This window comes from Schistocerca nitens, chromosome 4 (genome assembly GCF_023898315.1).
Source record: "Schistocerca nitens isolate TAMUIC-IGC-003100 chromosome 4, iqSchNite1.1, whole genome shotgun sequence".
NCBI classification, from domain to species: domain Eukaryota; kingdom Metazoa; phylum Arthropoda; class Insecta; order Orthoptera; family Acrididae; genus Schistocerca; species Schistocerca nitens.
The window spans coordinates 674,670,838-674,688,294 of NC_064617.1; the positions used below are offsets into that span (position 1 = coordinate 674,670,838).

The following is a 17,457-nucleotide window of genomic DNA, read 5'->3' on the forward strand; positions in this document are numbered from 1 at the left end:
TCTGGTGAAACTTCACAAGAGATTGAATATTTTAGGGATACCTCTGTGACTTCTTATGAGGTGCTTAATGTTCATAAAGATAGTTAAATGTTCACACTATTCAGCTGTGCTATCAACTTTTAGTAAGAGAAATTGCTAATGCAGTGTTGGAAATGTGTACCACTATTACCAGTCCTATGAAAATACACTGCCTGACAAAAAAAAAAAAAAAAGGTGAAGCACTCATAAGGAAAGGGAAATGAAACCTCATCGGTAGAGAGATTATGTGCTGTTATTTCAGTGAGTGTAAAATCAAGTCACACTTACAAAGAACATAGTGTATAAGCCCACTTACCAGTATGACTTCCCTCTTGGCATGTATGGATCCAACAATTTGGTTGGGAAGGGTGTCATAAGGCCATTGTATTCTCGCTTGAGCTTGCCCACAACTGTTGTAACTGGTTCTGGAAATCCCGTATACTAATGCCATGACAGAGATGACATCAGAGCTTGTCCCAAACGTTTTCTGTCATTGATAAATCTGAAGGTCTTGGTGGCCACAGGACATCCACATATCCCGGGCAGTTCATAGAGACACTTGTGATATGTGAATGAGTGATGTCCTTTTGAAAAATGGCAACAGGATACTGTCACATGAGGGGTAGCACATGAGTACGCAAGATGTTCGTGACATGCTGTTGTGATGTCAGAGTTCTCTGAATCACTACCAGCTATGACCTGAAGAATTATCCAATGGCTCGCCAAATCATAATGCCAAATGTAATACCTCTGTACCTCTGTAAAACATTGGAAGAAGGAGACCTCTCCATTTGTCACCAACATACTCTCTGAAGATTCTCATCCTGGGTAGTGTAAAACTGCTCTTAATCACTGAACACAATGCTTCACGGTCATGACGTCACTCTAAATGCAACTTTTTGTGTTGAGGAGTTAATGGCAACCTTCATGTGGCATAGTAATTCCCTATTCCAGCTTCTGCTGTCTCTGACCAGGAGTGTGGGATGACACAGAATGTTGCAGAGCACCCATTACTTGTTATCAGATGGCAGGGGCAGATGTGAAGGTGCTTGGTGCACAAAGTGGTGATCCTCCCATATGGTTAGATATGGTCGGCCACAACATTGACAATGAGTTTTCCTGCATTTTTTCCTCATGCAGTCCAACATCGGGCCACTGTCACATCTGAATTCTCCACAAATATGGATACTGCATGATTCAATCAACTGGCCACATCGAGATTCACAATGGTGCTCCTTTCAAGCTGTGCCAGGTTCTGATAATGTTGTCACATGAGAGTGAAGCACTTCCCAGTTCTTCGTAATGATCACTCAACATCTGATACTGTTTACACCACTTATATACTCTACCAAGCTTGGTAACAACACTAAACACAAACAACACTAATGTGCTCTGGTGGCCATTCTACCTGTCACAGAGAATCACAACTCCATAATTATTTACATATACACTGGTGAATTGTGCATGTACAAAGTACAAAGTTACAGAAGTAAGTTACTGAAGATTTGGTTTGACTTTTGGTTGATATGAGACGCATTATAAACCTTGTGTTGCAGCATTATTTTGTGCACCTTCATTGTAAAGTTGTTATACTATAATGCCTTACTAGTCACACTTCTGTTGGAGGTGGTAAGCCTTTGTCAGGTTTTGACTTCTGATGTGGCTTACTTGATTATGGAGCAATTTAAAATTCACTGTTGATTAAAACCTGTCCTGGGACAGGAACATAGTCTTATTGGCAAAAACACATGAGAAACTAGAAAACTTACTGTATTGTGATGATATCAAACTTTGAACATTTGGATGTGTGGTTTGATGCTTTTACATACATCCACAATGTCAGATTAACATCTTTGCAGTAAGATAATGAACCTGGTTTTCTGACTCTTTCCCAGATTAGTACTTAGGATATGCTTGTAAATGTAATTCATTTGATGAAAGATAGGCCTGAAGTCAATGATTATTTCATTTTTAGAATAAGTGTCATTCATAATTAAATAGTCTGTTATAAAGCAAATTGACAATGTCAAACTATGTGATTAACAATTAATTGAAGCCACATGTTTGGCTCCAACCAGCGGTCTTCCCGCTGCTGGAAATATTCTTCATTTTCTGAAGCATTACTTAAGAAATGTAGTTATTTCCCATATTGAAATTCTAAGTATGTGCTGATAACTATTAGTAACTTATCAAGTCTTCAGCAGTATATTTTAAATAAAATAGAAAGAAACATTCCACATGGGAAAAATATATTAAAAACAAAGATTCCATGACTTACCATATGGGAAAGCGCTAGTAGATAGGCACAATAAAAAAAACACACAAATTCACCCACAGAATTTCAAGCTTTCACAACCAACGGTTGCTTCGTCAGGAAAGAGGGAAGGAGAGGGAAAGACGAAAGGACATGGGTTTTAAGGGAGAGGGTAAGGAGTCATTCCAATCCCGGGAGCGGAAAGACTTACCTTAGGGGGAAAAAAGACAGGTATACACTCGCACACACACACATATCGATCCATCCACACATATACAGACACAAGCAGACATGAAGGTGTGTGTCTACTTGTGTCTGTATATGTGTGGATGGATATGTGTGTGTGTGCGAGTGTATACCTGTCCTTTTTTCCCCCCTAAGGTAAGTTTTTCCGCTCCCGGGATTGGAATGACTCCTTACCCTCTCCCTTAAAACCCACGTCCTTTCGCCTTTCCCTCTCCTTCCCTCTTTCCTGACGAAGCAACCGTTGGTTGCGAAAGCTTGAAATTCTGTGTGTGTATTTGTGTGTTTTATTATTGTGTCTATCTACCAGCGCTTTCCCCTTTTGGTAAGTCGCAGTATATTTTAATACAGATTGTGAAATGCTTCAGCAGTAAGTTCAGTGTATTGTACAAGGAGCACTGTTTGCAGTGTCAGTTGTTTAACTGACCTACTTTTTTTAGGTGGAGTGGAATTTGAGACCTTTTTAACAGTAGTAAAGTCTGCTTCCGTAGCAGATTGGTCATCACATAAGACTACCATGTGGTGGACCCAGGTTTGGTTCCCGGTAGTGTCAGATATTTTTTCCTTGATCTTGACTGGAACAGATTCCACACAGCCTCGTGATGTCATAGAGCTACTTGAATGAGAAGTAGTGACTCCAAGGTCTGGAAGATGGACAACGGCCAGGAGAGCAGTGTGCTGACTCCCATGCTCCTCCATACCACGTCCAAATGACGCCATATGGAAGAGGATGACACAGCAGCCAATTGACGTTGCTCACAAAGGAAACTCCCCATTGCACCCCCCTCCATACCGTGTCCAAATGACGCCATATGGAAGAGGGTGACACAGCAGCCAATTGACGTTGCTCACAAAGGAAACTCCCCATAGCACCCCGCTCAAACTTAGCTGTAAGATGACCCAGTGGGTAGCCCATCATAATCTTTAACACAGATCAAGCATGGAAACGGGAAGAAGGTGTACAGAACTGCGAAAAAAAAAGGAGTAAAATCGAAACAGTGAACAGTCGAAGCGCTAGATGTGCAATATGGAGTGCATTTGAGTATCCACGTCATCGTAGTTCTGTGTTCCTAGTGTTAGACTGTGAAGGGGGAGATCCATGTTCAAATCTCCCTTGTAATCCCCCCTCCCCCGTTCACAGAATTATTAACTGTCTGTCTGGTCATTGACATGTCTGTTTGCTGTCTTTAAATTTGTGTCACGGTCATGGTGCAGTGTCTGTTTGCAACAGTGATGTGTAAGGAGGGGATCTCCATGTGTAGAGAACCTCCTATTTGTTCTACAAAAGTAAAACATGTTATGACTCATACATTCTGTTTTGGAAGTTTCGCCTCTTGAATTCCTTTGTTGTAACATAGTTCACACCCGCTTATTTGTTGTTTTCCATTTCTGTGAGAGGTCTATGCGGTATCTTGCCTGCTCTGATTATTCATCACATTTACGTGTGATGGTAATATATTCTTACCACACGACTCCTATTCTATAATTATACAACCAGTGTATAGTATGACAATTGCCAAGACTACGGGAGGGGAACAAACATGTCAATGACCCGATGAAAAGTTGAGGAAGATTTGAACACAGATCTTCTGTTTTGTAGTCCAATATAGTGGTCACACGACGATAATGCCATGATTCGTGCACTTTGCTTGATGTTGAACGTCCTGTGATTGGACCTTTCACTGTTCCTATTTTGCTTCTTTTTTCACACTTCAGTACAGCTTCTTCCTGTTTTCAAGCTTGATCTGTATTCAGTTTTTGATGGGCCAACCAGTGGGCGACTTTCCCAATAAATCGGAGCAGCTGCAATGGGAAGTTTCCCATGTCAGTTTCCCATGTCCCATGTGATTGCAAAGTTTAATTTTTTTATTGACTACTGTTGGCCAAAACTGGATTCTTATTGGAATCTTTTGTTGTGGCAAAGTTCATTTGGATACTCCCACTAATTTATGGCATTTATCTTTAGGTAATATTATGTTCATACTTAGTAAATTATGTGAACCTAATTGGCAAAACAAGTTGTTCTGCGTCTATTGATAAACCACTGTTAGTTTTCTCCTCAGTTCTTCTACAGAACTAGTAATCTGTGTAGAGACTAAATATGTTCAAACTCTGTTTTGAAGAGCTTAATACAGGGCTGAATTTTGCATCCATTGTTTACGAATGTAGGTTATAACTTGACATAACCTTCATATGTTGCCCATCCAGAAATGAGTTGCTAATGACTAGTCACATTCAGCATTCAGGAGTGAATTTATTAAAAACAAGCTTAAGATGATATTATGTGGTTGTATTTCAGAAATCACAAGAACAATCTTCCGAGGATTCTAGAAGGCTGCAGAAAGAAGCGGAAAATTCAAGAAAAGAATGCACTTTGTTAAGTCAGCAAATTGAGTCCCTCGAACGGCGTCTGACAGATAAGGATGTACAGATAACTGAGCTTTCTTCAGTGATTGCAAAAAGACCTGCTGAAATAACTAAACCAAAGAGCAGTGAGAAAGGTAAAGTACTTACAGGAAAAGGTATAGTTGTAAAATAATTTTAAAAAATAGGTTTGATTTGGAAAAAGTGCTGTGTCCTGAAATTGTTTCATAAAAACGTTATCCAAATTATGTTCACCCTAGGAATTTATTTATTCGATTCAGTTTGATATTGCAAACTATGGTTTTGTTTTCTTTTTTGTCCTGTTGTTTGGTTTTATGACATGTGTAGCAGTAATGGTCAGTTTTATATGATGTTGTTCGTGTAGTTCTATGGAACTTCTAGAGGCATTACTATGCCATTCAAAATAATACATTCTTCATCAAAAAACCTTCATCCATTCTCTTGATATTAGTTAATACAGTGTTGAAACAACACAACCACATTTTATAGGTGCTTTCTGATTTATTGTAAAGTAAGGGCTTCCTTAAATTTATCAGATTAAGTACATAGTGTAGAGCACATGAGTCAGTATCACTTGTTAATTATGTGTTAGAATTTTGTGTTTAAGTGGAAATCTGGGTTTGATTGTCAGTATATGAAGTTACAGAATTTCTTTCACACCTCGCAACAATCTTTGAAATTATCTTCAGAACATCTTCTAGGTATCCAAAACTAATATTATGGGGAAGAGAATGTTATAATGGTAGTTTAGAAAGCACCCTTGTTTAAATAATATGTAAAGTTTGCTGAAGTGCTATGAGATGTTTATGCAATTAAAAAACACCTGGTAAGAGAGAAGTAATTATTAAAATGTTGTGATTGCTTGTATATATTGTAAACTAGCTAGCAACCCGGCAGTAAACATGTATTCGAATCTCCAACACCCCCTTTGCGCCCTTTGTTGTTTTCATTCTCCTCTCTCTGTTCATCAGCTCCTTCCTCCTTCCATCTCTTCCTCCCCCCTCTCTCCTGGCCCAACTCCTCCAACTCCTCCTTCCCCCTCTCAGTGTCCATTACCTTCTCCCATCCCCCTTACTGTATATCTCCTCTACCCCATACGTCTCCTCTCCCCCCATTCCCTGTCAGACTTTCAGCCTTGTAAACATTGGTATTACAACAAAACCTGGATTGGGAATTGAAGGCGCATAAAATGAGTGGGTAAATCGGTTGGGATCATTGGTATGCAGGGTATGAGACACATCCCTCCAGCTCCTGGATCTGTGAGGATAGTAGTTTTAGTGACAGTGTTTTGTATAGTTTTATTCTGTAAGTGGGAAGGATTTCAAAGTTTCAGATGATTCAGATTCCATAATAGTATTCTAATCATAAGTCAATAAGCTATAAATACATCTTTCCTGTTTTCTGTTGAAACTGGCTGCAAGGAAGAAAACAAAACAGCACATTGTTGTGTATACAATTTTTATCTAAAATTATATATCAGAATAAAGAACATATATGGAAACAATTTGTCTAATGGTTACATGCCCTAACATTGTAGTTAAAACTCAATGCAAGAAAGAAAGCTAAACCACACATTTTCACATCACAGCACAACATTCTCTTTCCATCTGTTAGTTAAACAAAAAACCTGTACACTGTGGTTTAAAAAAATACAAATAGCCTATGTTCATTTGAATATTTATAAGAGTAGCATGTAAAAATTGAAGTAAATCAGTGAAGAACTTTTTGAGATATTTGGTAACAACTTTAAACAGTGTCTTGTCTTTTGGTACACCTGCCTAATATCGTGTAGGGCCCCCGCGAGCACACAAAAGTGCTGCAACATGATGTGACATGGGCTTGACTAATGTCTGAAGCAGTGCTGGAGGAAATTTACACAATGAAACCTGCAGGGCTGTCCATAAATCAATAAGAGTATGAGGGGGTGGAGATCTCTTCTGAATAGTGTGTTGCAAGGCATCCCAAATATGGGCAATAATGTTCATGTCTGGGGAGTTTGGTGGCCAGCAGAAGTGTTTAAACTTAGAAAAGTGTTGCTAGCGACACTCTGTAGCAATTCTGGTCGTGTGGGGTGTTGCATTGTCCTCCTGGAATTGTCAAGTCTGTCGGAATGGACAATGGACATGAATGGATACAGGTAATCAGACAGGATGCTCACATATGCGCCACCTGTCAGAATTATATTTAGACATATCAGGGGTCCAATATCACTCCAACTGCACACACCCCACATCATTACAGAGCCTCCACCAGCTTGAACAGTACCCTGCTGACATGCAGGGTCCATGGATTCATGAGGTTGTCTCTATACTCGTCCATCCACTCGTACAATTTGAAACGTGACTCACTCAACCAGGCAACATGTTTCCAGTCATCAGCAGTCCAATATCGATTTTGACAGGCCCAGGTGAGGTGTCAAGTTTTGTGCGTGCAGTCATCAAGGTTAGATGAGTGGGCCCTTGGCTTCGAAATCCCATATTGATGTTTCTTTGAATGGTTCGCATGCTGACAATTCTTGATGGCTCAGCATTAAAATCTGCAGCAGTTTTGCAGAAGGGTTGCACTTCTATCACTTGAATGATTCTCTTCAGTCGTCATTGGTCCCATTCTTGCATGATCTTTTTCTGGCCACAGCGATGTCGGGGATTTGCTGTTTTACCAGATTCCTGATATTCATGGCACACTCATGAAATGATCTTAAGGGAAAATCCCACTTCATCACTTCCTCAAAGATGCAGCGTATCATTGCTCGTGCACTGACTATAACACCACGTTCAAACTTGGTTAAATCTTTATAATGTAGCAGAGTGACTGATATACACTACTGGCCATTAAAATTGCTACACCAAGAAGAAATGCAGGTGATAAACTGGTATTCATTGGACAAATATATTATACTAGAACTGACATTTTCACGCAATTTGGGTGCATAGATCCTGAGAAATCAGTTCCCAGAACAACCACCTCTGGCTGTAATAACGGCCTTGATACGCCTGGGCATTGAGTCAAGCAGAGCTTTGATGGAGTGTACTGGTACAGCTGCCCATGCAGCTTCAACACGATACCACAGTTCATCAAGAGAAGTGACTTGAGTATTGTGACGAGCCAGTTGCTCGGCCACCATTGACCAGACATATTCAGTTGGTGAGAGATGTGGAGAATGTGCTGGCCAGGGCAGCAGTTGAACATTTTCTGTATCCAGAAAGGCCCGTACATGAGCTGCAACATGCGGTCTTGCATTATCCTGCTGAAATGTAGGGTTTCGCAGGGATCGAATGAAGGGTAGAGCCACAGGTTGTAACACATCTGAAATGTAACGTCCCTGTTCAAAGTGCCGTCAATGTGAGTAAGAGGTGACCGAGACGTGTAACCAGTGGCACCCCATACCATCACGCCGGGTGATATGCCAGTATGGTGATGACGAATAGACGTTTCCAATGTGTGTTCACCACGATGTCACCAAACATGGATGCAACCTTCATGATGCTGTAAACAGAACCTGGATTCATGCGAAAAAATTACGTTTTGCCATTCGTGCACCCAGGTTAGTCGTTCAGTACGCCATCGCAGGCGCTCCTATCTGTGATGCAGCATCGAGGGTAACTGCAGCCATGGTCTCTGAGCTGATAGTCCATGCTGCTGCAAACATCCTCAAACCATTCGTGCAGATCGTTGTTGTCTTGCAAACGTTCCCATCTGTTGACTCAGGGATCGAGACGTGGCTACACAATCCGTTACAGCCATTCGGATAAGATGCCTGTCATCTTGACTGCTACTGGTACGAGGCCGTTGGGATCCAGCACGGCGTTCCGTATTATCCGCCTGAAGCGACCGATTCCATATTTTGCTTACAGTCACTGGATCTCGACCAACGCGAGCAGCAATGTCGCGATACGATAAACCGCAATTGTGATAGGCTACAATCCGACCTTTATCAAAGTCGGAAATGTGATGGTACGCATTTCTCCTGCTTAGAGGAGGCATCACAACAACATTTCTCCAGGCAACGCCGGTCAATTGCTGTTTGTGTATGAGAAATCGGTTGGAAACTTTCCTCGTGTCAGCACGTTGTAGGTGTCGCCACTGGTGCCAACCTTATGTGAATGCTCTGAATAGCTAATCATTTACATATCACAGCATCTTCTTCCTGTCAGTTAAATTTCGCATCTGTAGCATGTCATCTTCATGCTGTAGCACTTTTAATGGCCAGTAGTGTAACAGAGAACAAATAAAAACTTTGAGGTTTGCCGATGACATTGTAATTCTATCAGAGACAGCAAAGGTCTTGGAAGAGCAATTGAACGGAATGGACAGTGTCTTCAAAGGAGGATATAAGATGAACATCAAGAAAAGCAAAACGAGGATTATGGAATGTAGTCGAATTAAGTTGGGTGATGCTGAGGGAATTAGATTAGGAAATGAGACACTTAAAGTAGTAAAGGACTTTTGCTATTTGGGGAGCAAAATAACTGATGAGGGTCGAAGTAGAGAGGATATAAAATGTAGACTGGCAATGGCAAGGAAAGCGTTTCTGAAGAAGAGAAATTTGTTAACATCGAGTATAGATTTAAGTGTCAGGAAGTTGTTTCTGAAAGTATTTGTATAGAGTGTAGCCATGTATGGAAGTGAAACATGGATGATAAATAGTTTGGACAAGAAGAGAATAGAAGCTTTTGAAATGTGGTGCTACAGAAGAATGCTGAAGATTAGATGGGTAGATCACATAACTAATGAGGAGGTATTGAATAGAATTGGGGAGAAGAGGAGTATGTGGCACAACTTGACAAAAAGAAGGGACCGGTTAGTAGGACATGTTCTGAGGCACCAAGGGATCACAAAATTAGCATTGGAGGGCAGCATGGAGGGTAAAAATCGTAGAGGTAGACCAAGAGATGAATACACTAAGCAGATTCAGAAGGATGTGGGTTGCAACAAGTACTGGGAGATGAAGAAGCTTGCACAGGATAGGGTAGCATGGAGAGCTGCATCAAACCAGTCTCAGGACTGAAGACCACAACAACAACAACAACAACAACAACAGTGTAACAGCTGCACCAGACATAGCTGTTGCCGACTGCAGTGCTGTATTCTGCTTGTTTATGTATCTCTATATTTGAATACAAGACCATAACAGCAAAAGGAAAAGATTTGTAAATTACTAATTTATTTCTTTGTATCGAAAGGAAAATTCTCTTAAGAAAACTTTAAAGTTATGAAACAGAATTACTGTTCAGTACTTACCTTCAAAAGGTCAAATTGTTAGTACTGCCGATACACATATAAAAGAACAAAAACTTATCGTTTTGGGAGTGGAGATGGGTATTTTGGGTGAGGCTGAAAGGAAGAGCAAGCCATTCAGATCCCAGGGATAGGAGAGTCCCAGCTGTTGTGAGGATAAAGGGAGATACAGATGAAGGGGGAGGCATCTAGGAGAGTAGGTGGTCAAAGATAGTATATTGGTAAGCCCTATGCCAACTTCAGCCTAGAGATTGTGAGCACAGAACAAGAAGTAAATGTGAAAGAGGAAGAGAAGTGAAATGAATAGTGCAGTGTGTGTAAATCTTATAGTATCAAAATTAGAGGAAACTGCAAAACTGTGCACATTAGTTTACCAAGTAGCATGTGTCCACTGCGAAGCATTTTATACAGGAATGATAACAGCTAAACTGGCTTAGCACATGAATGGATCTAGAACAACTACCTGCCTGTCTATCTTGGGGACACCGAATACCTGTTGCTGACTAAGCACTGCAGCATGACTTAAGGGACTTAACTGCCAGCAACACCACATGGCTGTTTGAAACCACCTTTCAAACACTACTTTCTATGAACTTGGCCCCCAGCTTATCCTTGCATCCCAGTACCCACCGGGGCTTGACCTGTATTAGAATAGTATCTCTCATCTTTTTTTCATTATAATAATCATTTATATAATTAAAATTTATTATATGATTTATTTATTTATTATCTCTTACTTAATTATTTTCTATTATTACTTTTTAGTCTTCATTCTTCTCCACCTGACCCATCTCCCTCTTAAGTTCTCCGCCCATCTCCTTTTCCTCCTGGCTCTTAATTGCACTATTCTCTCATCTTAACTCACCTTTGCTTATCTCTTTACCATCATCCTTTCTGGACTGAAGCTAGCACAATGCTTTCTTTGCCAATGTACTTCTTGGTGACCTCTCTTCCTTCATCTTTGTGTCTCTTTTGTCTTCATCCTGGAGTCTTAAATGACCTTGAGTGACCTGACCCTCTTTTCTAACCTTCCACAACATATCTGTCTCTCCTCCTCTAGGAAGGAACTAGTAGTACTGAAAGCTAGGATTAGAGTTTTCAAGTATAATTGTGTTTATTGTAGCACTGTCAGTATTCAGCAGTGAATAGTTACCCCAACAAGAAGCTGAACAGTGTAACTTATTCTTTGTCGGTGTGCACAGCTAATAAACTCGTTGACATGCCTTTGCATGTTTGAGTGCATGTGCATGTGCACCCAAAAGTGCGAGTGCGTGCGCACTCACACACACACACACTCACACACACACACACACACACACACAAAATTTAAAACTGCTGTTTCAAATAGCTGTTAAATCCAACAGCACACAGTTAACACCCCTGCTGCATCTTAGTTGCAGCCTTGTAAATTTTTTTATTGGTCCCGATTTTTACCAGTAGTATACGGTGAGAAACAGTCAGTACGTAATTATCGTGCAACATATTGTATTATAAATTTCACTTCTGCAACTACATCTACATCCACATTGTTGCAAAGCACTGTGAAGTGCATGGCAGAGGATACTTACTATCGTACCAGTTACTAGGGTTTCTTCCAATTCCAGTCATGAATGGAGTGCAAGGAGGAGATGTCTTTAGAAGCCTCTATGCATGCTGCAGTAAGTGTAATCCTGACCTCATTATTCCTAGGGGAGCGGTACTCAGGAAGTTGTATATTTCTAGAGAATCTTGTTCTTCTTCCTTTCTCTCGCTACAGCCCATGAAGGGTCTGTGCCTTGTTGACTACCTTTCTCTCCCAATCCTCTCTCGACTTCATCAGCCTCCTCCAGTTCCGTACTCTGTCTCTACATCATCCAGCCATTGCAATATTGGTGTCCCCACTGATTGGCTCACTTTGGCATTGCAGTTGGCACTTCCTTTGGAAATTGCTCTTATTATTCTGTCTTCCACTATTTTGTTCCTCAATAGCCATCTCACAGTCATCCTCATACCACTCACTTCGTCTTATCCTGTTTTCCAGTTCCAGCTTGACTTCCATTGTTTGCCCTATTGTTCTTTCCAGTAATTGCCACTGCTATTCGGGGTCAGCTTCCTCCTCAGTGGCAATCACTCTCATCCCTTCATTCATCTTCGTTTGGAATTTTGCTCTTTCCGTAGTATTGATGAGGACTGGGTTCACATTATACTTCCTCCCCTTTCTACAAGGTTTTATCCTCTGCCTATACTTGACCATCACCATATTGTGGTACAAGTCTGTATCAGGCCCTTCTCATCACCTTAACACACTTAATGTCTGTGCCTTGTGTTCTTTGGATAAGCACATGATTTATCTGGCTGATTGTGACCCCATCTGGATGTATTTATGTCCTGTTATGGATATTCTTTTGTGGGAATATGGTGCTACTTATGGTGAAGTTTTTGCCTACAGCAAAATCAACCAGCCTCAGTTCGTTGTCATTGTACTCTTCATGTAGATTCTACATTTTCGCATTTGGTCTAAACAGCGTTTCTCTTCCCACCTTAGCATTCGTATTTCCTAGAATCATTTTCATTTCATTTTCTGCTATTGTTTCATATGTGCCTTCAAGGTGTTCATAAAAGGAGCCTTTGCCCTCATCATTCGCTTTCTCTGTTGAAGCATGGGTGCAAGTCAGTGCCATATTGAAGAATTTAATTTTTATTCTCAGTGTGCATATCCTGTCATTCATGACCTAAAAATTTGATATTGCCAACTTGCATGTCCTGTGTGCTACGAAAACGGTACCAAGATTATCTGTATTGCTACTGAAAATAATTGTGTAGTCACCAGACTCAAAAATGCAGGCATCGTTCCACCTAATCTCCTGTAATGCTGCTATTCTTGTTTGGTACTTTAGTTGGTCTCTCAAGTTTCTGGATGGAGTGCATTCCAAGTAGCTATGTGTAGATCAGTCCATGTCCATTGCTGGGTTGTCATCTTGGGGCTGTCCTTTTTCCACATGTGCTCAGCATTTTCATGACTATGAGTGGGTGTCAAAAAATAACCGGAATCATTTTTTTTGCATTTTAATGTGCCTGTGCTTGAGATTGGTATTGGTAGTATCAGAGAGATCTGATCTTGAGTAACGTAATACCACACGCGTCATTCGCATGGTGGTATGTAGTTGGAGAAAAGCAGTGAAAGTGCACAGACGTACTGTACCCAACATGGATCTCAAATTGCAGCAGTGCATGTCAATTAGATTTTGTGTTTTTGACAAAACACCATCAGAAACACTGAAAATGTTGCAGCAAGCCTACAAAGAGCACACCGTGGGTAAAACACAGGTTTTTCTGTGGCCTAACCGATTTCAGGAGGGAGGGAGGGGGACAGGGGGGAGTAGAAAGACTTTGTGGATGCTCCACACCCCAGAAGATCATCAACTTTGAAGACTGAAACAAACGACAACACAATTGGTCTCATGTTGCAAGAAGACTTGTTTATCGTTAACAGAGATTGCAGAGATAACAAATCGTTAACAGAGGTATCCTATGGATCAACTGAAGACATTGTACGAAATGTTCTAGGGTATAGAAAAGTTGCAACAAAGTGGGTGCCTCGTATGATCAGTGACAAACAGAAGGCTTGCCATGTGATGGCATGGCCACAATGGAAGGGAAGGCTTCAGCATGAACCAGATTTTTTGGGAAGTCTTACATGCAGCAAATGAGACAAAACAAGACAGTGTCTGATGGAAACACCCTTCATCTCCAATACCCAAAAAGGCTAAAGTTCAACCAAGTGCAAAAAGTTACTTATCTTGTCTTCTTCAATAAACAATGCATTGTGTACAGTCGTATGATGGATGAGCAACATACTGTTACTGCAAATTACTATTGTGATGTATTGAAGAGGCCATTAAGGAGGAAAATTGCAACAAGAAGACCATATCTTGCCCAAATGGGATGGATCCTTCATCAGGATAATGCACTGCCTCATCATTCCATCAAGACTTAGGAAACAATAACAGTCACTGAATTAGGCATTGAGGTGATGCCATATCATCCTTATTCACCAGACCTAGCACCATGTGACTTCCAACAATTTCCTGCAGTGGAAAAGAGCTTCGGGTGTATTATTTTCAGAGTGATTGAGAACTAAACAATCAAATTTTTGGTGTACTCAACAGACTATCAGAAAGTATCTTCAGTTAGTGTTTTGAACATTGTTGTATTGTGTTCGAGGGAGAGTACTTTGAAGGTCTGTAATGGAATTTGAATGAAGGTGAGCAGTATTTTTTGCTAAATAAATAATTCTGGTTATTTTTTGATATCCCCTCATACATACTTTTTACGTGGCAGAGAAGTCACCCCTTCACACTACTTGCTGACCCTTCACAGCCTCTTTGGTGGCTGCCTTTTCTGTCAGGGATGGTCCCCTTAGCCTTTGAGGAGCCCTCCTCTTCATACAAGGCAGTTGGTTCCTTCTATTATCCTCAGCAGGCAAGTCCCCCATCGAGATAGAAAAGGAAAAATGAAAGACACCCTCAAGTCTCAATACCTAATACCAGTGGGATTGAGAAAGCCAAGAGTTGCCCAAAATGGGCCGATAGGAAAGAAAACAGAAAAAGTCTGATACAAGTAAGTGTCGTAGCTAAGGCTCATGTGGTTGCCACCCCCCATACTCCCAAGAAAGGAGGCTTCTGTGGAAATGCACTTTGTCCATTGTCCTATCAGCTAACAAGTCTGGCATGAATGATCATACCAGGAATATTATTTGTCGCGCCATATGTCAGTGGATCATTGTAACACACACGCCTTCCTCACCAATGTTAAGGCGGTAGTCCATGGGGAGGCTTTCTCAGGACAGCTTGCATTTTTCTTGAAGTGTCTGACATTTCAGTTCCTTCTGCACAGTCTCTGTTACAGTCCCCCGTGGATCAAATAAATCTGTGACTGCTCATGCTGCCCTTCTGAGTATATACTCAATATCCCCTGTTAGTCATATTTGGTATTAGTCCCATACAGTTGAGCAGTATTCTAGGATGGGAAACTGCCAGTTCATCTTCGCCAAAGTTGTTACAATCCCATTAGTATGCAGTATCAATTATCTTTATTACACCAGAACATTCCGGGACTTAGAAATAAAGTTGATGAACTACTCATTTGTATCGATGAAATGAATTCATCTAACCAAATTGACATAATCTGCCTCTCTGAACATCAAGTGACCACTGATATAGATATGTTAGACATTTCAGGATTTAAGCTAGCTTCCTACTTCTGCAGAGTGGATATGGTTGGAGGAGGAGTTGCCACATTTATCAAAAACTGCTATAAATTCAAGAACATTGACATTAATAAATTCTGTTTAGAGCAGTATCTAGAAGCATGTGCAACAGAAGTAGAGTTCCATAACAGATCCTATATAATAATAACTATTTACCGAGCACCTGCAGGAAATTATAATCTATTCTTAGATCATCTAGAAGCTCTTTTGGGTTATTTAACAGGAAGAAACAAAAAAATTTTGATTGCTGGTGACTTTAATACAGATTTTCTAATGCAGTCTTCCAGTAAACATTCACTGCAGTTAGTAATGTTGTCTTTCAATCTAACTCACACTGTAAACTTTCCAACTAGGATCACTAAATCCTCAAGGACAGCCATTGATAACATTTTTATAGACAAATCAAAGGAACAAAATCATATCATAAAACCTGTTATAAATGGACTATCAGATGATGACATGCAGCTCCTTGTTTTAGATGTAAATTCTAAGCAGATTATCAAGACTGCTAAATCTGAGTACAGGAGAGTAGTCAATCAACCAAAAATGGAGTGTTTTAGAAAACTGCTCAAAGATATGAACTGGAAAGATGTTTATAGTGCTCATGACATGAATGAAAAATATAACACATTCATGAACAATATCAGTACCATGTTTGAAAACTGTTTTCCTCTAAAAGTTACTCAAATTAAACAGAAGTCTGTAATAAAATCATGGATTACACAAGGAATAAAGATTTCCTGTAAGACAAAAAGGAAAATGTATCTGTCGATCAAGAATAGCTCCAATGCTGATGATTTAGCTAAATACAAGGAATACTGTAAAACATTAAAAAAAGTAATTCAGACGTCTAAACAAATGCACTACGAGAAGAAGATAGCAATGTCAGGGAACAAAATAAAAACAATATGGGATATAGTGAAAGAGCAGACTGGTAGAACCAGAAAGGAACAGGAGCAAATAGCACTAAGGGTAGACGACACATTAGTAACTGATGGGCATAGTGTGGCAAATCTATTTAACAAGTACTTTATATCTGTTACTGATAGAATGGGACTTTCAGGATCAGTAAATAATGCCCTTGATTATCTGAAACTAGCCTTCACAAATAGCTTCAAGTACATGAATATATCACTCACTTCACCAAAAGAAATAACATCCATAATAAAATCTTTAAAAACAAAGCATTCTAGTGGGTACGATGAAATATCAACAAAGTTAATTAAGGCATGTTCTTGTGAGTTTAGCACAATTCTAAGTTACTTGTGTAACCAGTCAATTATAACTGGGACATTTCCTGACTGGCTAAAATATGCAGATGTTAAGCCTCTATTCAAGAAACTACAGACCGATTTCACTTTTGCCAGCATTCTCAAAAATTTTAGAAAAAGTAATGTACAGCCCCCCCCCTCCCCCCCCTCCCATGAACCATGGACCTTGCCGTCGGTGGAGAGGCTTGCGTGCCTCAGCGATACAGATGGCCGTACCGTAGGTGCAACCACAACGGAGGGGTATCTGTTGAGAGGCCAGACAAACATGTGGTTCCTGAAGAGGGGCAGCAGCCTTTTCAGTAGTTGCAGGGGCAACAGTCTGGACGATTGACTGATCTTGCCTTGTAACATTAACCAAAACGGCCTTGCTGTGCTGGTACTGCGAACGGCTGAAAGCAAGGGGAAACTACAGCTGTAATTTTTCCCGAGGACATACAGCTTTACTGTATGATTAAATGATGATGGTGTCCTCTTGGGTAAAATATTCCGGAGGTAAAATAGTCCCCCATTCGGATCTCCGGGCGGGGAGTACTGAAGGGGACGTCATTATCAGGAGAAAGAAAACTGGCGTTCTACGGATCGGAGCATGGAATGTCAGATCCCTTAATCGGGCAGGTAGGTTAGAAAATTTAAAAAGGGAAATGGATAGGTTAAAGTTAGATATAGTGGGAATTAGTGAGGTTCGGTGGCAGGAGGAACAATACTTTTGGTCAGGTGAATACAGGGTTATAAATACAAAATCAAATAGGGTCAATGCAGGAATAGGTTTCATAATGAATAAAAAAATAGGAGTGCGGGTT

At 40.4% G+C, this 17,457-nt stretch overlaps 1 protein-coding gene across 1 annotated transcript in view; it reads left to right on the forward strand.

Moving 5' to 3' along the window:
- The window catches only part of LOC126251790 (nucleoprotein TPR-like), a 419,454-nt gene that overhangs the window by 161,651 nt on the left and 240,346 nt on the right, over positions 1-17,457 (forward strand). The window contains exon 13 of the mRNA XM_049952417.1: positions 4,815-5,016. Coding sequence (XP_049808374.1) covers positions 4,815-5,016 — 202 coding nt within the window. The remainder of the gene's footprint in view (positions 1-4,814; positions 5,017-17,457) is intronic.